The 22,784-nt window shown below is 48.0% G+C and overlaps 4 protein-coding genes across 7 annotated transcripts in view; 1 reads left to right on the top strand and 3 right to left on the bottom strand.

Moving 5' to 3' along the window:
• Window positions 1–3,574, bottom strand: part of scnm1 (sodium channel modifier 1) — a 255,569-nt gene extending 251,995 nt beyond the window's left edge. Inside the window, exons 1-8 of one of the 2 annotated variants that reach the window (XR_013779112.1) lie at window positions 2,675–3,574; window positions 2,241–2,311; window positions 1,984–2,072; window positions 1,617–1,711; window positions 1,104–1,204; window positions 914–1,017; window positions 719–821; window positions 388–621 (exon numbers count right to left, since the gene is read on the bottom strand). Coding sequence is in view for 1 of the 2 variants with exons in the window: in XM_079344242.1 (XP_079200368.1) it covers window positions 510–621; window positions 719–821; window positions 914–1,017; window positions 1,104–1,204; window positions 1,617–1,711; window positions 1,984–2,072; window positions 2,241–2,311; window positions 2,675–2,725 (726 nt within the window). In the remaining variant the exon portion in view is untranslated. Of the gene's footprint in view, window positions 1–315; window positions 622–718; window positions 822–913; window positions 1,018–1,103; window positions 1,205–1,616; window positions 1,712–1,983; window positions 2,073–2,240; window positions 2,312–2,674 lie in introns of those variants that run through there. The other variant, XM_079344242.1, reaches the window with a different exon arrangement.
• On the top strand, window positions 1,971–6,078 carry lysmd1 (LysM, putative peptidoglycan-binding, domain containing 1). Of its 3 annotated transcripts, none has more exons than XM_079344243.1 (5): window positions 1,971–2,062; window positions 3,589–4,093; window positions 5,119–5,426; window positions 5,527–5,539; window positions 5,723–6,078. In XM_079344243.1, the coding sequence occupies exons 2-5, from the start codon at window positions 3,914–3,916 to the stop codon at window positions 5,936–5,938; spliced, it is 717 nt and encodes a 238-aa protein (XP_079200369.1). In that variant the 5' UTR covers window positions 1,971–2,062; window positions 3,589–3,913; the 3' UTR covers window positions 5,939–6,078. The 3 variants fall into 3 exon arrangements, with proteins under 3 accessions (XP_079200369.1, XP_079200370.1, XP_079200371.1); XM_079344245.1 differs by having other exon boundaries at window positions 1,977–2,062; window positions 3,589–3,665; XM_079344244.1 differs by lacking the exon at window positions 5,527–5,539.
• Window positions 6,079–7,335: 1,257 nt separating this feature from the next.
• tnfaip8l2b (tumor necrosis factor, alpha-induced protein 8-like 2b) lies at window positions 7,336–14,965 on the bottom strand. Its single transcript, XM_079344246.1, has 3 exons — window positions 14,291–14,965; window positions 8,698–9,020; window positions 7,336–8,229 (listed from the first exon to the last, which is right to left on the bottom strand). Exons 2-3 carry the CDS (start codon window positions 9,013–9,015, stop codon window positions 7,987–7,989), a joined length of 561 nt encoding a protein of 186 aa, XP_079200372.1. The 5' UTR covers window positions 9,016–9,020; window positions 14,291–14,965; the 3' UTR covers window positions 7,336–7,986.
• A 6,071-nt stretch (window positions 14,966–21,036) lies between these two features.
• Window positions 21,037–22,784, bottom strand: part of LOC306824623 (soluble guanylate cyclase 88E-like) — a 13,762-nt gene continuing 12,014 nt past the window's right edge. Inside the window, exon 17 of the mRNA XM_079344813.1 lies at window positions 21,037–22,275. Coding sequence (XP_079200939.1) covers window positions 21,903–22,275 — 373 coding nt within the window. The 3' untranslated portion in view covers window positions 21,037–21,902. The remainder of the gene's footprint in view (window positions 22,276–22,784) is intronic.

Genomic DNA, 22,784 nt, shown 5'->3' with positions numbered 1-22,784 from the left:
GCCTCCACACAAAGGGGTTTAGCACAAACTTGTCCTCGTCTCGAGCTGCACTCACCTGTGTCCTGCATTGTGTGTTAGCATGCTAATGTTAGCGCTCTTAAGTTAGCTGGTAGCTTCAGGTCACCTGACACAGAATGATCTAAAAACTCTTCATCCAAATAATCAGTGTGTTCTTCTTCATAACTCAAACAGCTTTTACACACAAGGGGAGGAGCCGGCCATCCTGTTCACGTCCATTTAATTGTATTTATTGTTTAAAAAGACTTTTTTTTTTTTTTTACAGTCACAGGGACAAAGAGAACGAGGCTGAGAACATAAAGTGATTAGAAAAAGGTTTACTGAAGCATTAAATCAGGATCACAGGGTCATTCTGGATTATTTCTGCACCATTTGGCGTGCTGGTTTAACGCAGCTCCAGACACAACAGCATCAACAGCTGAGTTCATCTTTGGGCCTGGAGGTCTGGCTGGTTCCATGTACCGCTGTGGTTCCAGTCCATCTTTGTCCTCTCAGTGGTTTGAAGGACGGGGGGGCAGCGACGGAGGCTCCTCGTCGTCTGAATCAAACTCCACGTTCTCGTCTTTAACCCACTGGCCGCTCCGGTCTCGTAACCACCCATCACTGAGGAAGAGGAGAGGAAGTAGACAGGTGGGCTTACATGAACTGTCTTCACTCGGGGGGACTCAGGACGTCCTCCTCTCTGCTCACACTTTCGTACCTTTTCAGTTTGAGGTAATGCTCCAACTCGCTCCTCCTCTCAGCTGTTAAAGGCTCGTCCTGTTTCACTGCAGCCACAGGAACATCCGTCTCTTCTTCATCGGCTGCAGGAACAGAGACAGTCAGCCATGATGGAAGCTCGCTCTCTCTGAACAGAAAACATCTCCTAACAAAGAAACCTCATCTCAGACTCTACCTGTGGAGAACTCACTAGAACCTCTCTGTGACTCTGAACCTTCAGGCTCTTCTTCTGCTTCAGATGCTGTTTTGATGCTCTGACGTCCTTTTTCAGATTTTGTGCTAAAAAACCCCAAAACAAACAAAAAAAGATTTAGGTTTAAACTTTAATGTCATTTTATTTCGGATTCAAGCAGCCCCTCCCTCACCTGGTCGTCCTGTGGCAGCTGTTGTACGGCGCCGTCTTCAGTAAAGCGTGGCGTGTCAGCCTTCGTGTCTGAGCCAGTAAAGGGGCTGAAGAGGAGGGCTCCTGAAAACACATCCACACGAGGCCTTTAGGAAAACACATACGTGTCCTTAATGTGACTCCGAGCTCTCAGACGCTGCTCGCGTGTCTTTTCCACTGTGGACAGCACATTTCAATTAGTCAAGGTCGCATGCCAGTCACAAGGGCACAGCACAATGCGTTCAACACAAGATGGACAGACATGGACCAACAATGAAGACGATTGTCCTGCTCGTGTTGTTGACTAGAAAGATCCGCCGATGACTTTCCTTCCCCATGGAAAAACAGAGTCAAGAGTCCAGTGGTTTGTGTGTGCGCCCCATGTACAGAGGCCGAAGTCCTCTAAGTGGGCAGCCCGGGTTCAAACCCAACCTGTGGCTTGTTTCCTGCAGCAGCTGGACATCAGACAAACATTTCCAAAAAAAACGTCACCAACCTGTCGCTGGTCTTCAGCCTGCACGTAGTTCTCATGATGCCTTTTTGTCATTTCATTCTTCAAACGGGCTTTCTTGCCGTAAAATGATTTGAGTGCTAAAGAAACAAAACAGTGTTTAGAGTAAGTCAGCAGCTGTGTGTCCAATCAGACCAATCAAAACGTGCCCTACACGGGTAAAGAAAGGATCTGACACCTGCACGCTGCAGCATCTTATCTGGAGCTTTACTGAATACTACAATAAAATGAGCAGCAGCATTTAAGCCTTTATACACTCCAGGATGTAGACATGTTCACAGTGACTGTTACTTATTGTCAAACATGTTGTCATGACAACAAGAGAGAAAAGCCTTCACTCTTAAAGTCTCACCTTCTAGATGACGTTTCCCTTTCCGGTGGACGGTCAGAACGTCCACGGTGTCAAACACTGGACGGAAGGAGCACACGAGGCAAGTGTACCTACACACACACACACACACACACACACACACACACACACACACACACACACACACACACACACACACACTATAACATGTATGTATGTGTGTGTGTGTGTGTGTGTGTGTGTGTGTGTGTGTGTGTGTTAATATATGAGTGATGAGTTAATCTCTGAGTTTGTTTCACCTCCCGTTCTTCAGCAGAGTTGCTTCATCTTCTGGAATGAAGTGTGACAGCAGGTCGGCCACGCGACGTTTCTGAAACAAAGTTTTTGCAGTTTTTTTTCGGTGTAATGACGAGAAATGCATCCATGCAGATAACTGTTGTTTCTACGCTGCCCTGCAGGTCATATTTACACAGGCTAATCACTGATGCTTCTAATATCGAGTCTACAGTTCATTACAGACACTTAAACTTCATTCTGTATAATCTTCTCACACTTTAGGGTTAGGGTTCATCACAGATTATTCACATTTATTCCGTTTTCAAACACTTCCTCGACAAACATGCGATTGGAAGGGATGCATTTCACGACAGTACACCTAAAAGTTAGCTGGCAGGATGCTACCCATAACAACACGTAAAAACCCTCAGAGATAGTTTTTAAAACGTGTTTCTACCTTCAGGATGTTTAGCTGACTCGTGTCGTCCCCTTCCCGTTTAAATGACATTATTATTGTGGCCAACAACCACAGAACAGATGACTGATTAGAGGGCTATGCTAGCTCATCTCTGACAGCACCGGGACAGTTAGCACAGTTGCGTTTAAAGTCAAAGAGGAGAAATTGGAGATAATAGCTTTGTATTTAAATAACGCCATTCAGGTCACTTTTAAGTTGGTTGACTATTCAACATGATTGTTTTCGTCGGACTGGATTTGATCACACACAATCATTCTGTAATCAGAATAAGCAGCGCAATTAGCTGCTTTATGTGTGTGATGTGTTTGTTCAACGTTCAATATTAAACTAAGCTCCAGTGTATATCATAAATACATCACATGTGGTTTGTCTGACACTAACCGACAGCAACATCGACAGATTTCACTTCATGTGAAATGTTCTTATTTCCTTTTTTTGAAACCGAAAACTGGATTACAGTATGTTACAGTTATTCCGACGGTCATGAACGCAGCGCTGAACGGCTGTGCTGCGTTCAGTGCTTCTCGGACTGTTAGAACTTTGAACTTTACGTTCACAAGAGCTTCTCTTTAAGTTGTTATGTTGATACAACTTGTGAGCCTGGAAATAACACGTCTTCTGAATATGTTAATAAATAATACAGACTACGGGTTTAGTGCAAATCAATAATATAATAGAAATTACCACATCAAAAAAAATTAATTAATTTATATACACGTGTGAACTAATAAGGATGTTTTACCAATAAGTCAAACAGTTGTGGTATGATTCTGTGTAATTTAACGACAAGCCCGAAAAAAAACATGTTCCAACTCCCGATTTAGAAAGCCAACATAAGAATTTCCTCGACTGAAACTAATTTGTCCGACTATTATAACTCCACGTGAACGCAGCGTTGTCCCAAACCGGCATCCATGGCAACAACAAGGCAGCAGACGACGGTCACCGCGAGACGCGCTCAGCTCTCCAGGTGTGTTTGAGGTGTGAGGGGGGTTCAAGCTGCAGGTTTCAGGAGGACTTTAAAGTGGATCAGTTCGGCAGACTGTCAGAGAGTTAAAGGAATGAACGTCAACATTAATCAAAGTGATGATTTAGCTTACAGGCTAACTAATCTAGCTAGTGTAGTTTTTTGATGCAGGCTGTTTGAGTCCCATTTAAACTGGTTATTCTGGTTCAACTTGAAGTCAGCGACAGTTTAGGGGTCGGAGACGAGGGACCATGTCAGGGGAGCGAGTCCCTGTCCCGGCCGGAGGGAGCGGCCTTCTCCGGGGGAGCCGGACCAGATCTTACGGAAGTCTGGTCCGGTCCCCGCTGTCCCCGGTGCGACAGAGACGGATTGAACACAAACTGCAGCCGGGAGAAACCCTCCAGGGCTTGTCCCTGAAATACGGCGTGTCTGTGAGTATGTCTTAATTCTGGGAGTCACTTCTAATCTTTAACTAATCCCAAATCTGAAATAAGATTACAACCCTGACATTATTATAACTAATAAACTAACTAACATTATTATAACTAATAAACTAACTAACATTATTATGACTAATAAACTAACATTCTTATAGTCTGTATAGTATGGTCCTTTTACACATCTTCAGGGAAGCACATTGATGTATTTATATATATGTTATTCTGAATGCATAGAAGTAAATGTCCATCACATGTGAGTGTTACTAAACAAACCTCAAATATTAAACTTCCTGTTTTTATTTCGCTGCTTGGGAGGCTCTAAACCCGTTTCCACCGAGCGGTTCGGTTCGGTTCGGTTCGGTCCGGTTAGTGGCGTTTCCATAGATTAAAGCCGGGAAAGCTTCCCAAATAACCAACCTGTACCTCCCCACCTTTTTGGACCCTTCTGATCCCTTCTGATCGGGTGCCAAGAATATCGACCCTAAAAGGTGGAGCTAAACACTGCAGTCCATTGATTGGTGGAAAGAATCGTCACTTCCCGCGTGACAGCGGGAAACACGACCCCGCTGTGTGTAAAGTATTTTCCCTCGGCCGCGCTGCTAACATGTGACGCTATTACGTAGCTGACGCAGCTATCGGCGTCCGGCTTGCACGCCGCCGACCAAATATGGCACGCGTTGGCTGGAGACACAAACAGGATCAGGCTTTACCGAACCAAAACAAACCGTACGGATCCATACCGGACCGCTTGGTGGAAACGGGGCTTCACTGACTCGCCGTTTATCGCGAGGTATTGGGAAGGCCCTGGGTGAGGAACTCCTCCGCCGCCACCCAAACCTGATCTCAGACAGGAAGTAGGGAGCCAGCTGGTGGAGGGCTTTGTAGGGGATGATGACAGTGTAGAAGAGGATCCGCTGGAGGACGAGGAACCAGCGGAGGTCATAAAGGAGGTCATACTCGGATCTTGTGGTCCTCGTAGTGCGTGCTTACAGACTAACGGGGTTTTCCTCTTTCAGATGGAGCAAATCAAAAGAGCGAACAGGCTGTACACCAACGACTCCATCTTCCTGAAGAAGTCCTTGTCGATCCCCGTGCTGTCGGACTTAAATCACTGCAGCAACGGGCCGGGTTTGGATTCAGGGGACGATGAAGACGACAGTTCTGCTCAAAACGGACACACGGGGGGCTCCTCTCAGGAAAAGCGAGACAACGGCAAAAAAACGGGGCCGGACCTTACGCCGGTGGATTTTTTGAAAAGGTTGGACGACTTGATTAATCAGTCTAAAGAGGCCGCCGTCAAAGGACGCCAGGAGGCGGAGCAGAGGTAGGTCGGTTGTGTGTGGCTCTCAGACACGGTCAGGCTGCATGTTTGTTGTGGTGTGAAATTGTCCTTCAGTTCTGGCGTGTTCTGTGTGTCTGTGCAGCTCCAGTAACAAGGTGTGTAGAAAATTCATTTCAGTCACGTGACCGGCACAGAGACCAGGAGGTCAAAAAGAGCGTCCAGCACCGAGGCTGCAGCACGGCCTTCATGTCTCTAAATGATTCTGTGTGATGAACGCAGACTGATCGTCTCTCGTCACACGAGTCTCCGGACTGATCTAATCTCTTTGTTCTCATCAGGGTTTCCGCCTTAGAAGCGGCTTGCAACAGCACGCCATCAGACAGGCGGCAGCTTACGAGGTCGCAGAGCGTCACCTCGTCTTTCAGAACGCAGCAGCACGGGACGCTCCCGGCAACCATCACCAAACTCACCAAGAAACTGAGAGACACAGAGGACGAGATCTTCCAGCTGTGAGACTTCCTGCCGTCTGCGTCGGCTCACTGGAGACACTTTAAACGGATTAGTCGAGTATTATGGACTGTGTGGACGCCATCATAGACCTTAGAAAGACGAGTTCCTCTCAGGCTTTCATTAGGAGTATTGCACTTGTAGCTTATTTATTTTTTTAAACCCACACTGTAGATTATGCAACAGATGCGTGTGTGTGGATTCTTTTAACTTGCAGGAAATATGCGTGAAATGTTCCCTCACATGTTGGTCAGATCACATGACGACTTATAACACGTGGCGGTCGGAGCGTTCTGCTACCTCACAGCGTCAGAACGCTGGCTCAGTATAAAATAAATCCCATTCATGGTGGGATTTAAGAGCTGCTGTGAAGTGGACCTGTGTCTGACTTTGATCTGTAATGTAGCCAAAGATTTAAAGGTCCCATATTATACTCAACACCCCTTAATGTGTCTCTGTCCTCAAACCCCCCAATGATGAGAAAAGTCCATCATCTCCGTCTTCTGCCTGCTCAAACAGGCTGTTTGGCGATGTTCCCTTCATGACATCACAAAGGGCAGTAGCCCCTCCCCCAGGTGGGTGACACTCCCACAGCTAGGTGTTTGTTCTGCCCTCTGAGTCTGCCTTCTCACCGTAAACAATAGGACATGGAGCCAGAAAGCAGCGAGTACACCCGAGCCCTTCCAGAGAGGGGGCGTGGTCAGACACAGCTCATTTACATATTTAAAGCTACAGACACAGAAACAGCCTGTTCTGAGCAGGGCTGAAATAGAGGGGTTTATAGACATGATCAGATACAGGATCAGAGTGGATTTACAACAACACACTTCACACACATGATGAAGAGGAGCGAGGACACTGATTTCACCTGAAGAAGAGATGAGATAAAAAAAGAAGAAACTTTAAGAGTCTTTTGGATATATGAAGACAGACATTGTTTTATTTTTTAGGTAGAGGCGTATTTTGATATTTCTTTTATAGAGTGTATTTTCAGATTTTAAAACGATGTTTTGATGACCCTTGAAGTCGTAGGATGTCATGTTTCAGGCCATGAACGTTTTTAGCCCCTCATGAAAGGACTCACACTCTGCTCTTTAAAAAAAAAGCCTGACTCTAACTTCAGTTGAACTGTTGGATCTTTATCTAATCAGAGGCGTCGTGCATGTTATAACCAGGAGTTTGTCAAATCTGACAGGATTCATGGAAGAGTTCTGATCAAAAAAAATGCAACTAGTAATTTTGAATTTTGACTCCCACTCTGCCTTTTGGTTCTAAAAGTTAAAACGTGCAGAACATTGCATCGTTCTTCCTGCTTGTCTCCGCTCTAACTTATCCCTGACGTCCCCTCCGCATCACTGATTCCACAGAGAAGGACGTGATGCTGCAGGAGGTTGTGACGTCCCAAATTGTGACCGCTGTGTATTAAAAACAAAGTGTCCACATGTCTGATTGTGTTGCCTCTTTATTCTTTAATGCAAAACAGAAGACTTTGAGCTGCGATTGAATCTCAGGACAGAAACACAAACCGTCGGTGGAATCCTGCAGCGTCACTCTTCTCCGCTGAAACGTGTCGTGAAGCTGGAAACGCAAAGCGTGAGTCATCGTCACCGTGGGGTTATTCGCTTTATTGTCGGCTGCACGCCTTGCACCCTGGGCGACTCGGTGAATACCTGACAATGAGCTGCTGATGCAGCACCTCGACCACTAGATGGCAGTGTTGCATCACAGCGCTGCCCGCCTTTCATCTGCTCCTCTCTAAAACACAGTCTCAGTAGTTTTGAATGGAAGGTCTCAAATATTAAACACATGATAACGTGCTCTAATAAAACAGCTGATATAGAAAATATAAACCAGTTTATATTCAAGTTTCTGTCAAATGTACGTCACTAACACGGCATGTATCACCTTTAAAAAAACAAACTATTTTTGTCCCACTAATGAGGGGCTTCGCTTTTGTTCTTAAATCTGTCGCCTCACGTCGCCCGTCCTCGGCAGACGCAGGACAAAAATCCTCCAATGAGTCTTGAGTGAGTCCTCCTGTTAGATCTCCCAGTGTCTGACTTTTTTTTATTTTTTTTTTTTTTAAAGGTTTGTATCATATTGTCCCGTCCTCCACCAGTTTGTTGAGTCCTTTGCAGATCTTGGTGAGGTGGGGTCGGAAGGGGCCGTCGGGCTCGTACAGTTTGGTCAGGAGCTCGGGGTTGGAGTAATGGTTGAAGACGTGGTTGATGCGACCGTGGGATTTCGGGGTGAGGTGGGTGTTGACGAGCTTCAGGAGCAGGTCTCTGCAGTTGGTCAGGAGGTCCGCCATCACGGCCTTGTCGAAGGTGAAGTCCACCTGTAACGGTCAGAGGAAGTCAAGTTCACTTCATCACAGCTGCCTTTAAAGACACTTGAACATTTTCAATGAGGAAAATCAAACTTCATTTGCAGTTCTAGTGTTATGAGCTCAGTCTGTGAGTCTTTGATTATTCTTCTCATAACGGACGTGAACAGTCAGAGGCTCAAATGTAACTGAAAGGATAAATCTTGGATGTGTGTTCATGGTTGACAGATCACATAGAAACAGTAAGGTGCTGAGATGAAAAGCTGTAACTGAACGCTCTCTACTCGAGAAAAAAGACGGCAGGTCGTTGCACGCTGACCCCATCCAGGATCATCATCTGTTTGAATGACTTTAAGTGTCTCTTTCAAACCTTACTGGGGTCATTACTTTAGTTTGAAGTTCTTTGATTTGAGATCGGAAGCAGAACTTCCTGGTGTTAACTCCTGCACGTGTTCTGAAGGAGTAAAGATGAAGTGGTACCTCATAGAAGCTGATGGCCGTCATGGCCCCCATGTGCAGCTTCTTCTTAAAGTCCGTGGCCACCACCAGCTCGTCTGTGCTGAAGCGGTTGTTCTTGAACAGCACGCCGATCTTCACAGCGATCTTGATCAGGTCTTTGATCACCTTCTGGGCCTCGGATTTGTTACCCGAGAACTCTTTGGAGACCCGGTACAGTTCGTCCAGGATCTCGCTGGTGGTGTCGTCGATGAACATTTGGACGGAGCCTTTGGTGGCCATGGAGCTGAGGATCTTCTTCTGCGCCCTCATGGCCATGTCCCTCGAGCTGAACGACTCCATGGTTGCTTCAATGTAAGAGAGAAGGAGAAATGCATTTTAATAACCATGTTGATGATTGCAGTGTTTTTTTTTTTTGGCTTTCATGAGACAGAACAGCTGAAGAGAGAGAGGGGGGAGAGAGGGGGGGAAGACATGCAGCAAAGGGCAGAGGCCGGATTTGAACCCACACCCGCTGCGATGAGGACTGCAGCCTCTGTGCATGGGGCGTGTGACGTGCACTCTGCCATGTCACATCATTGTACAGTGATAGTGATTCTGCAGCGGCGCCATATTGGTGTCCCACTGCGTTCACACACAAACACGTTACTGTGCGCCCCCTGCTGGACAGAACAGAGGGGATCAATTCGGCAGGACAGACCCTTGAGATGAATCATCTTATTTTTAAGGGCGTCCAAAAAGATTGAAGGTGAAAGGTCACGGTGTGTTTATCATGTAAACAAAAGATGTCTTCAGAGTCCATCCACGTTCATGGATGTGACTTTAGGGGATGACTTGCAGGAAGGGTCAGAGGTCGGACCCTAACCCCAACCTACAGAAGGTTCACTGAAACTTGAAGGTCTGAATGAAAACAGTTCTAATACTATAAAACAGTGACGATGTAATATTTCTACACAAAGACTAAAACATGACTCGGCACATCTCCAGACTCTTCAGTGGCAGGTGTGAAGCCGCTCCGGGGTGACGCCGGGGGTTAAGTGCTAAGTTCAATGGCCAAGTGCTGCTGTTGTTGTTATGAGGGCAACACATGTTCACGTCTCCCGTTCACGTTCATCTGGGGACTTCCCTCCTCACCCCGCTCCGGACTCTCTAACCTTCACAAATCCAGACGCCGGACGTCGTCTGATGCTCTGCACGACTCTCTGAGAACATTTATTAGTCCGTCTATGAAAGATGACTGATGTCCTCACGAGGCTGCCCATTGAAATAACCCGATCTGCCTTCATGTGATGTCGGGTCCAGTGTTTGTTTTCATGTCTGACATACACATTTAATGACAAGAGGGAACAGTACCATGGAGGAGACGTTTCTAATTTGTCCACTGAGATTTCACCACACCTAGCATCCATCCCAGCGCCCCCCCCCCCGCTGGGATTATCACACAGCAACATCGTCCTCTGGCTCTCTCTGATGGGCCACACAATGAGTTCACAACAGATTTAAAAGTATTCCCACGGGATGACATCATCAGGGGGCGTGTCCAGATTGAAGTGGCCTAAGTGTGGAACTGATGAAGTCTGTGTGCATGTGTGTACCATTTCTATCTGCATGAATTATGTTTGCTTATAAGAAGCAGCATGTGAATCTTCTTTGATCATTTATAACACTGAAAAGAGAACACGCAAAGTAAACACATGAAGCTGCACGCTGACTCCTGCTCACGGTCGAACTTTCAAAGTTAGAAAGTGTGACAGAGTTTGCTTCCAACTTTGATGGTTGAATTCCTTTCAAGAAAAGATTTATTATTATGTATTTAGTATTATGGTCGTGCACTCCCCCATCCCCCCCCCCCCCCCCCCCCCCCCCCGTGGACCTGACTACAATAATACAAGACAATAATCACCCCCCTGCACTTTTCTGTCTTTTACATTGATCTGATATTCTTCTGAAAATGCAACCAAACAGGACAAACAATGATGATTGAAATCAGTTTCAAAACATCATCAAAACATTTAAAGAATCCCAGTTTAGTTTGATCTCTGTGAAATCAGTGAAGAAGATACACACACACACACACACACACACACACACACACACACACACACACACACACACAGTGAATATTCCTGACTTCTCTCTCTCTCTCTGCGTGGAGAATAGAGACTCGTGTGGGGCTGGATGGATCGTTGCCGGGAAGTGAAAAGGTCAGCTGTTACCTCACAAACGGAGGATTCTTTGTGTGCACGTGTGAGAGCACCTTAAAGAGACATCACAGTCTTATCTCGCACTCTCCCGGCCTGTGTGGACAGGCATGTGTGAGCAGCAGGTAGGCTGCATAGCTGAGGCAGGTCCATGCCTGCTGTTTCCAGCTTGTATCAGAGGAGAGAACAGAGCACGGTGAACCCAGCGGCCACCTTACTCACCGTCCTGAGCTCTGGGTGAGAGAACAGACAAACACACGTCTGAATGCTCCCGCTCCGGCTGTTTGTGATTCATCGACAGCTCATACCCCTGTTGTTTGACTGCAGACTCAGCAAACGACTTCACAGCTCAGGAATAAATGGAAAAGTGATCCTTTGGCATTAACGGTCGTATCATGCAAATACAGGCGTCTCTGGTGAGCCACTGCTATCCCCGCTGCGACATCCACAACGAGCAAGCAGTCACTTTTATCGGCTCTCTCACTGGATCCATGTGAACATGAGCAGCCATTCATTTTTCAACAAATGTCACTTTCTAATAGCTTGCTTTGTTACAAACGCTGGGAGTTCCCTGTTGGGAATTAAAGAACATTCATTAGATTAATTCCCCTTAACGGTGATAATGGAAGGGAAGCAGCGTGAGAGCTTTTTCAGATTCATGCTTCAATCTCATTTATTCGCTAAAAAGACTTCAGGGATTTGAACGACATGCACAGTGTGTAGTCATCAAGCAGGAATCCACACGGGGAGATGTAGCGCCGCAGCAGGAGGCCGCTCCCTGCTCGGCTGTTCTTTGCATCTAAATTGTTTATTTTATGTTCATGTATCGGGGGGGTGTCCGGGCCGTTTGGGGAGCGTTGAAACATATCCGAGATAAAGCAGCACACCGCCATGAAAAGTCTTTCATGTAATGGATGTTGCTCAGTCGGTCACCTCGAGGACGCTCCAAATGTTGAGCATCAATTTGCTGCCACACACGAGCTGAAGAGGCGTGCAGAGCGTTAGCTTGTTGTTTACATCCAGCAGGGAGCGACTGCATTACATGTTCAAGTGTTTGTGTCCGTCCCACATTTCAGCTGTGCGGGGCCGAACGGCGTGCAGAGGCGTGAGTAATGGTTCACGATGCCTGTGTGTGTGTGTGTGTGTGTGTGTGTGTGTGTGTGTGTTCTGCCAGGTAAGGAGGCCGCTCTGTCAGAGAGAAAGAGAGAGAGCTGATTGTTGGAGGCTGCAGAGGTAAATATTTAGCATTCCTCAGATGACTCCTGCAGGTTTTGTGTACATGTGTGAACCTGCAGACGTGGATCTGCATTTTTGGAGTTAAAGTAGCTTCCTGTTGTTTCCCCTTGCAGGTCGGTTTGCAGAGAAATGATTGGATTTTTTTTCTCTTCCTGACAAACACAGACACACACAGAGAAGATAAAGTGACTCAGATGATCAAAACGTTCCTTCAGTTCTGAAGGGCCTGACTGGATTTCATCACCAGGCGTGAGATGGGGAAGAAGCTACGTCCGATTCACACACTGGTTTCTGCCCGTCCTCTCGCCTTGTTTCATGTTCGCTTTCTGGGAATGAAATCACATGACCAGCAGCAGAAATGTTGGAGCAGTGAAGCTAACACTTCAAGTCAGACCAGGAAACAAGAAGAAGAAAACTTCTGTTTGGAACTGGAAATATACGATGTTAGCTCGGTGGTCATTGTGTCATATTAGATGATCACAGAGCTGTGAGACTCGGTGGTACCTGAAGACGTTTGGAAGACAAAGGGGCGGGGCTTCATCCCCGTAAAAAAACAAGAAATCGTTGTTGCTAAAGCTCAACGAACTTCTCGTCTGTCACGTCGTTTCACCTTGCAGCTCCGGCTTCTTCCTTCTGATTTTACGTCAGCACTTTGTTTGTTTGCGATCTTTTGCGAGTGCAGAATGGCTCTCATTGGTCAACGTCACTGACGAGACGGAGCACATCAACGAGACACGCTGTACTCTCTGCGTGGAGGTCGCCAGGCGTCGTCGTTTTCACTGTGACACGCGACACGAGATAAATCATTTTGCTTTGCAGGGTCGACGTCTGCTGGATCGGGCTGTTAGCTCGCTGACAAGATGTCGTCTGACCTCGATGCTCGACGGCGGGGAAAGAGAGATATGTACGAGACCACGCCTTCTAATGGGGGGGCGGGGCTGACTTTAAATGACTCTCAAAAACACCCTGAACATAAAGAATGAGGAACATGCTAATCAGTCAAGAAGTTTTTTTCTGTCTTCTAAAATAGGAAACAGGAAAAGGGAGACGCGAGCGTTGCAGCAGAGAAATATCTGAAGGAATCATTTGTGTCTCCTGGGTTCAGATATCAACGCTCACAGCTCATCATCAGAGCTGCAGGCAGACGAGTGCGGTGGAGAGCGTGAGGTCAGGAGCCTTTGATCGTCCTGCACAAGCAGAATATACGAGAAGGAAACACTGAACAGCCAGCTACGAAAACAAGCAGGCTATTGTTGAAGAGGTCATCAGGGAGCGACAGGAGCAGCTTTTATTGACCTGGGAGGAATTCTCATTTTCTGCTGGTGATGGACCGACGAGGATTAAACATGGAGCGTTAACGCTCAGAGGTTTCTGCGTCCTCGGGCCACAGCTGCGTGTGTCTCCGGCTGCCAGGATGAAGTGTCACTTCCGCTGCGTGTTTTCAGCCGAGGGCATCGACACTGCAGCTTTGAGATGTGCACATTGTTCTTTTTTTTTAATGCAAGTTTCTAAAGATTAAATTGGCTTCATATTTCATTCCTCAACTCTTTAGTGTAAGCATGACTTCTTTTCTCATATGTTTGTTTGTCACAAAGTATTTTGCAATCCTCAAAAAGCCTGTATTACATTTTCTCTTTCAGCATTACTCAACCGCTCTGAATTGTCGTTGCTCAACTCCACCACCCCGCTACGATGCCTCAAAGGGGGAAGCGAAACACGCAGCAGTTGGCTGAGCGGCGGGGAGTCGGCAGCAGAGGCCCACCGCTCGTGTCCGTCCCTCCAGTGAGTGACATTACTCCCTCTCGCTGCCTTATTCTCTCTGACTTCAACAGGCTTCAAATCAAAGTAGGCCAGCGCGGGGAGGGAAAGTCCGCCGCCTTGAGATCTGAGTCGAGCGACTCCCAGCAAGTGTGAGCTCTACATCTGTGCATGTCACTGTGCTTGTTCCAGCATGACTGTGAGCGTACACGCATGTCTCCCCGGCCCGCGCTCGAGATGGGGAAGTGCAGAGAAGTCACATCATTTGTTTTAATCCCCCCCTCCCAGTCTGTCTCTCCTTTTCCACCAACTTTAAACACTCTTCATTTATCCAGGAACAGAAGAGGAGGAAGAACCGTTATCGAGGCCCAGCACAGGATTCTTTTTTTTTCTGACATATTTTCAGCACAGAAGCGTCTTACCTGTGTGAGCGTGTGTGCCGACTCGTCCCCCTCCCTCCTGCTCCGGGTCAGATGTGTCCCTCTGCTCTGCCTCAGGTTGACAGCTCGGGCCGCTCGATTTAATGAGATCCCTTCATCTTCAGCTCGAGCAGAAACAAAAAGCTGAAGAAAAGAAAACGGCCCTCCTGCTGCGTCTCTGTCACTGCTACCAGCCTGTCTTAAGATAATGTTCAGTTGCACTTCCTTGAGGAACTAAATTGTTATGACACACCCCTCAGCTGTGAGCGTGTGTGTGTGTGTGTGTGTGTGTGTGTGTCTCTCTCTCTTGCGTTTCCCTCTGAAATTCAAACCCTTCAAACTCGCTCTCTCTCTCTCTCTCTCTCCTCGGCTGTTCACACCTTGGCTCTCTCTCTCTCTGAATCCGTCCGTCCCTCTCTTCCTGCCCTCGTCTGTGTTGCTGCTGACGTTGTGCCTCTGCTTGTTCTGACAAGTGAAAACTCCACAAAGAATTTAGCAATAATGCGGTGATGCAGCCGCTTGAAAAGGGAGTGGCTTAAAGCCTCTTTTTGTGTCCACCTTGGCTGGAATGCGGCTCCTGTCAGTGCCGCCGAGCTCCCTCCCCCGTGTGTCTCTTGTTCAAGGTACAATCACAACAATGTGTGTCGCGCTCTGACACACGTGCACTGAAACTAAACACCAGACATGTTGAACTCCTGATTTCAAGGAAACACTTGCACGCTGCTTTTTGCTTGGTTTCTCTCCGACTGCAGGTTTTGGTTCTTTTATTTGGGATGTGCTCCGATCACTTGAGCCAAAGAATTCCTCTGGAACAGCTGCATGAAATGTGCAAAAGCCATGAATACAACAGCTACCTTCTTGGCCCGAGTGTCTCTTTGGCACGATCAGCTTCTTGGGAAGAAGGATGTCCAGCATGTGTTGAACTGCTGCTGTCCGTCTGCCGCGTTTTCCATCTGCTGTTTAAATCCAAAGAAGAAGATCTTCAGCTCCACAGGGTGAGGGCGTGTGACGTGACGCATCCAGGAAGTAATAAGCTTCAAATATAATATTTAAATGAGTGGTTCTTAACTGGTGGGTTGGGACTGTAAAGTGGGTCGCTGTGTGATGTGTGCCGGGAGAGGTGAGGTGCAGGACAAGCAGATTAGTACGATTCATTTTTTCTGACCAGCATCAGGTCCAAACTGCTCCGTCTTTAGTTGATGAATCAAAGTGGTCAGTCTGTGCGCCCCATGTGGAGTTGGAAGTGGGCGTACCAGGTTCAAGCCCGACACGGACTCCTTTCCTGTGCTGGAGTCCCCCGTGTGTCCCTGCAGGGGGCGCTGGAGTCCCCCGTGTGTCCCTGCAGGGGGCGCTGGAGTCCCATGGATGGCGGTCTCCGTGCTGGAAATGCTGTCTCAGGCTAACTCTGAGTCAAGCTAACGACAGGCTGAGAGCTGAGGCGGGTTTTAAGCCTCCTGACAAACCGTTACACGCCGCCCACCTGTCAATCAGCTCAGCTACACGCCTTATTGTGAATAACTCTGATCCTTCATCCAATCAGAACTGCTGAGTCATCAAAACATTCCCCCCGTACAGTGTGTGTGGATGGAGACATGAGCTAATCACACCTATTTGGTTTTTTGAAGCAGGCTGTAAACATGTTCATGTCTGCTGTAAAAACAGGCTGTTTGAATGGGTGTGTATGTGACTTCCTGTGCTGCTGCAGCCAGCCTCTAGTGGACACTCCAGGAACTGCAGGATGTTACACTTCAGCATCGGCTTCTATTCATAACAGCAGAGGATGCAGCTTGGTTCTTCCAAGAGAGGCTCTCTTTGGTCTAAACTCTCCTCCATGTTAATACAGCAGTGTGAAATCTCTTACATCAGTTTCTGACGAAATATTCTGTCGTCCTCTTGAATTATTCTTCATTTGTTTGCCTCAAAGGTCACAGAAGGGTTATTAATCTAAAGTCAACTTAAGGCTTTGAGTTTTCCTGAAATGAAAAGTAAACTCATACCCGGTTTATTCACACAGTAATATAATAATAATATAATAATATAATAAACCTCCAGACATTTCTCTTCGAGAGACGTTCACATCGCAATCACAGCGAGGGCCAATAAAATCAGAGGGTCAGAATGAAGCTTTGTTTGAGTTGCATGTTGTAAAATCATCTTCTCTTCAGAGCCTCATTCAAATCAGTGAGATGTAAAAACAGAAGAGATAAAAACGGGACACAATTCAGTCTCTGAAAGACTGCAGTCATCAGTCCTTGAGCCATGGTAGACCAGGTCTGCAGGACTCATGGCGACCAGGTCTGCAGGACTCAGAGCGACCACGTCTACAGGACTCAGAGCGACCACGTCTGCAGGACTCACGGCGACCACGTCTGCTGGACTCAGAGCGACCACGTCTGCAGGACTCAGAGCGACCACGTCTGCAGGACTCAGAGCGACCACGTCTGCAGGACTCAGAGCGACCACGTCTGCTGGACTCAGAGCGACCAGGTCTGCAGGACTCAGAGCGACCACGTCTGCAGGACTCAGAGCGACCACGTCTGCAGGACTCTCACGGCGACCACGTCTGCAGGACTCAGAGCGACCACGTCTGCAGGACTCATGGCGACCACGTCTGCAGGACTCATGGCGACCACGTCTGCAGGACTCAGAGCGACCACGTCTGCAGGACTCATGGCGACCACGTCTGCAGGACTCAGTGCGACCACGTCTGCAGGACTCATGGCGACCACGTCTGCAGGACTCAGTGCGACCACGTCTGCAGGACTCAGTGCGACCACGTCTGCAGGACTCACGGCGACCAGGTCTGCAGGACTCGCGGCGACCACGTCTGCAGGACTCGCGGCGACCAGGTCTGCAGGACTCATGCCGACCACGTCTGCAGGACTCAGAGCGACCACGTCTGCAGGACTCATGGCGACCACGTCTGCAGGACTCATGGCGACCACGTCTGCAGGACTCAGTGCGACCACGTCTGCAGGACTCATGGCGACCACGTCTGCAGGACTCAGTGCGACCACGTCTGCAGGACTCAGTGCGACCACGTCTGCAGGACTCACGGCGACCAGGTCTGCAGGACTCGCGGCGACCACGTCTGCAGGACTCGCGGCGACCAGGTCTGCAGGACTCATGCCGACCACGTCTGCAGGACTCAGAGCGACCACGTCTGCAGGACTCAGAGCGACCACGTCTGCAGGACTCTCACGGCGACCACGTCTGCAGGACTCAGAGCGACCACGTCTGCAGGACTCATGGCGACCACGTCTGCAGGACTCATGGCGACCACGTCTGCAGGACTCAGTGCGACCACGTCTGCAGGACTCAGTGCGACCACGTCTGCAGGACTCATGGCGACCACGTCTGCAGGACTCACGGCGACCACGTCTGCAGGACTCGCGGCGACCAGGTCTGCAGGACTCAGAGCGACCACGTCTGCAGGACTCGCGGCGACCACGTCTGCAGGACTCGCGGCGACCATGTCTGCAGGACTCAGAGCGACCAGGTCTGCAGGACTCAGAGCGACCACGTCTGCAGGACTCAGAGCGACCACGTCTGCAGGACTCAGAGCGACCACGTCTGCAGGACTCAGAGCGACCACGTCTGCAGGACTCAGAGCGACCAGGTCTGCAGGACTCAGAGCGACCACGTCTGCAGGACTCAGAGCGACCACGTCTGCAGGACTCGCGGCGACCAGGTCTGCAGGACTCAGAGCGACCAGGTCTGCAGGACTCAGAGCGACCACGTCTGCAGGACTCAGAGCGACCACGTCTGCAGGACTCAGAGCGACCACGTCTGCAGGACTCAGAGCGACCACGTCTGCAGGACTCAGAGCGACCACGTCTGCAGGACTCAGAGCGACCACGTCTGCAGGACTCATGAATTCAGCGATTCATGTCCAATCAGGAAGTGTCTCCTGTTTCTAAAGCTGTTTGTTTATCTGAATGGCGAGCAGCTGTGCTAAAACGCTGCTGGCCTGCGCAAACGCCATTCATGACAGAACCCGTCCCATCGACTCTCACTAACATTAATTGCTGCCAGATGTTGGAGGTCAAAGGTGGCGTAGAGGCCCAGCTGGCCTGAGAGGAGAGGACAGGATACGAGCCCACCAGAGCGCCATTTACGCCCAAAACACACCTGCCCCTTTGTTGTGCCACCCACCCGGGACACTTCTGCAAGACATTAACTCTGAGTAAAGTCACGGTAAACTTCTGCAACTGTGCAGAGTGAGGTCTGTCGCCGTGGCAACAGACAGGAAGTAGTGCTTAAGCGGTTTCCTGATGGCTTCCTCTTTATCGTGTAATGACATCTCGCAAGCAAACATCAGCAGGGAGCACTCGGCGCACTATCTGTGTCTGTGTGTGTGTGTGTGTGTGTGTGTGTGTGTGTGTGTGTGTGTGTGTGTGTGTGTGTGTGTGCGTGTGCGAAGGCCTGCACTCTGAAATGATCAGACCTGTCTCACCTACCGTACACAGCTTACACACTCGCCTCTTTTTGGTTATGAGATAATAAGATCACTTCAATTATGTTTCATTATAAGATCACACACACACACACACACACACACACACACACACACACACACACACACACACACACACACAGTCACTCACATAATAGCAGTGTGTTATCTACAGATGACTAAGGCAGGAATAAGTGACCTCATAAGCGCTGAGGTCAGAGATGTGGAGTCTGGCCTGGATGGAGGATTTGGTGTCTTTTCTGTAGAGAGCGACGCTCGATGGACGGTGAGAACAAATCGAGGTGAACTCAGACGAGGCCGGAGAGGTCACATGATCAGTCTGCAGCTTTACAGGGATTCACTTCTCACAAACCCCATGACCACGTTGGTTTGTTTTTTAGGCGTAGAGGAACCTGAAAGTGTTCCTGTCACTGATTTGTTGAAGGTTGTAAAGTTCTCACGCTGCCGCTCGCTTTCACTTATTATTGTGAATATTTCCTGTGGCGTTGTCGCGTCGCCTCATCCTGACTTCACGTGGAAAGATTGATTGGTGTAAGTGCGGCTGTTTGCGTTCACACACATGCAGCTTACCCCAAAAACTTATGGAGAGTTTTATGTGTGAAAGTGACGTTTTTATTATATAGTGAAGTTTAGTGAAAAGGTCTTGGTCTTTCTGGGTCCTATAGAGCGTGCTCACCATGTGGAGTCTGCTCTGTGTTCATCATGTCCACAAATCATATCTCAAAAATAAAAAAAATAATATCTCTGATTGCATTTTACTTTTTTACTTTTTGCATTTGTTCATTTAACTTTAAGAACCTCATTGGGAAGTTGATGTACCAGAAACATTGCCACGGGAAGTGAGGGTGCTGCAGCACCCCCTAGTGGTGAGGGGGAGATTTAAAAAAAATGTATTACAAATATTTTTGCATATTTATAAATTCCTTATGAATTTTCTGGGGTTCATATTTGGACACTCGAAGGCTTTTTGATTTTGATGTAATTATTTTAGGCCTAATCAACACAGGTTGACGGAAGTGACGTTGTCTACGTCAGGTAGGCTCGTGGCTGCAGACAGAAGGTTCCCTGCTCGCTCCATGCTCGGTCTGTGAGTGTCACAGTTCAAGATGGAGCATCATGTTGGACTGAGCTCCAGTAACAAACAAGAGGCAGAAACACTGACTGAGTCTGTGTCTGTGTCATCACGTCTCTGTGTCCTCACCTGAGCGCACCTTCTCAGCCTGACGTCTTTAGAAGACACGCAGCACCATGAAGACCCAGACAAGACTCTCAAACCTTTCACTGATGCATGTCCACAGAGACATCATGAACTCCCTGGACATCCGTCCCCTCATTACAGACTTTATCTCCACCTGGACATGTGGACACCTGTAACCAGGACAGCCTGTCTGCAGCTCAAAGTAAGATCAATGTGCCGCCGTGCACCTTCATATCTCTGCTGTGTGACGTCACACTGTAGTGTTTTTACAATGTGCTGGGGATGGAGAGTGTGATTTTGATCACGTGTTCTGTGCAAAATGGAGCTGGACAACTGTTTAATAACGTGTAAATGACGGAGATTGTTTCCATGTGGTTTGTGTGAAAAGTTGGAGATGGAGAAAAAAAGTGTTATTTTGTGTGTGTGTGTGTGTGTGTGTGTGTGTGTGTGTGTGTGTGTGTGTGTGTGTGTGTTATGAATGTGGAGAGCTATTCAATAATGTGCTCAGATTGTCTGAGATGATTTCTTTGTGCTGTGTGTAAAAGGATGTTGGAGCTAATAGAGTGGTGTGTGTGTGTGTGTGTGTGTGTGTGTGTGTGTGTGTGTGTGTGTGTGTGTGTGTGTGTGTGTGTGTGTGTGTGTGTGTGACAGATGCAGTGACTCATGTTGATGTCAGCTGATGTTAAAGTGTTATTGTGAAGTTGAAGTGATAGTGCATATATTCCTCCTGAGAACTGATGTTGTGTGTGTGTGTGTGTGTGTGTGTGTGTGTGTGTGTGTGTGTGTGTGTGTGTGGCCCTGGCTGTGTTCACTGAAGAGTGTAAGACAATCTTAATCCATATATTTATTTTTAAACATTTAAATGTCTATATAATAAATGTAGCACCCAACTCTTAAAAAGCTGCTAAATGATTTAAAGATCATGTCAGCTCATAAGAGAAGGCTGCAGTACCAGGTTCGGCCACTGGGTGAAACTGGCTTCTTCCTGTCACTAAAGCGTCGTGATGGGATCCTGGATGCTTGAGAAAGGAGACATGTGTGAGTGAAGACACAGAGGACAGGACAGTGTTTGGCTGTACATTCACTTTTATATAAATCAACACCATCATACAGTGAAGAGTCAGGTCACACAGAATGAAGAAGAAGCTGACACGTCTACTCTACATCCTACGTTAAAACACCAACTCAATGATGTGAAGGAAGTAACGCATCCATACACTCACTTTTCATGTCAGCGTGGAAGCTCCGCCCCCTTCAAACACTTTTCTTTTTATTTTATTTAAATGAGATTCTGTTAGCAGTGACGTCATGAGCAGCTTCAGCTCAGTGAAATAAATCAGCGGATAGAGACGGAAACCAAACGCACTTTTCAGGCTTGTTTCACCTGCAGTCCTAGTTTTTAACTTCTCTCTTTCTGTGTGTGTGTGTGTGTGTGTGTGTGTGTGTGCGCGTGTGTGTGTGTCTGCGTGCAGAGGATGTAGTACTTCCTTTTTTTTTACAAGCAGTTGTCATGAGGGAGGCCATGTTGTGAAAGCTGTCGCTCTGAACAGGAAGATGCTTCTGAGATGACTGAAACAAAGGCCGAGGCTCTCCAGCTGACGTTCTGATCATAAAGGGTTAACAGCAGGAAGGCCACGTTGACACACGACCATCCCAGCAGATTTAGCTTTTATAAAATGTAGAAATAAGACAGAAGACGTCTGAGCTGAGCTGCAGCGTCTTCGTGTTGACGTGGCCTAAATGTTGCACAAACTGGACCTTAAAACAAGATTACTTCAACATAAATGTATTCAAACTGTTTCAAACTTGTGGGCGTGACTTTGAAGCGTCGGTAACCGTACATGTTGGAAACGTTGGCGTGTCTTCTCCCTCGTTAACCCTCGGTGGTGATATTTTCGGCGTGATGTCGTCGGGAAGTCGCCCACGCTGCGAGCAGCCGCTCACAGGAGAGCACAGGAGGCGCTGCGCATGGGCAGGTTGGCGGGCAGCTTGACGTACTGCTGCCTGAAGCTGTTCCTCTTGCTGCTGAGGAAAGGACCCGGGTTCTCCAGCCCGTCGTCCGGGTTGGGGGTCTCTGACAGGAAGTTTCCCTGGGGCACTTCCAGCTTGGCCCCCTTGTTGTTTTTAGTCTTTTTGACCTTGTCCTTCTCCGGAGGCTCGGCCGAAACGGACGGCGGCTCGTTGGCGACCTCTGGTGGGGGCAGGGCGTCCAGGGGGAGGTCGCTGGGGCTTCCCGGCTTCCCTTCGGCCTGCTCCTCGTTGCCCGAGATGTTGAGGTTGGAGGCCATGCGCTTGGCGTCGGTGCTGGTGGAGCTATCGCAGTAACACATCAGTAGAGTTTCTCAGTGATTCACAGAAGAAGAACAAACATCAAACACATGTGTTCCTGTAGAGACATCATCCCTCTGATGACATCAGACATGTCTGCACCGATAAGAAGGAAACACTCTAACTGTGCTTTGATCTCAGAAATATAAATATATTTATTTCATTTTTATACATTTAGCAGACGAGTCAAATAAACATCTACATTCAAGATGTTACCAAAATAAGACTGCTTGAATCAATTCTTATTTGAATCTTGACATATTGATAATTCAGGTTTCCAGTCCTGGAGACCAGACCGGTTTGTAAGACTATTTCAGTGAGATAAAGACACTGGCTTTACGGTGTGTTGAAGTTGTATTTTTGGGTGATATTTGCTGTTATTCGTTCTGACAGAGAGAGAGAGAGAGAGAGCGATGACGTGCTTCACATGGACAGGGCCAGGATTCGAACCCACGGCTGCTGCATCGAGGTCTATGGACTTGAGCTTAGATCAT

The sequence above is a fragment of the Symphodus melops genome (assembly GCF_947650265.1).
Source record: "Symphodus melops genome assembly, chromosome: 5".
Classification (NCBI taxonomy): domain Eukaryota; kingdom Metazoa; phylum Chordata; class Actinopteri; order Labriformes; family Labridae; genus Symphodus; species Symphodus melops.
This window is presented reverse-complemented; position numbering and strand designations above follow the sequence as displayed.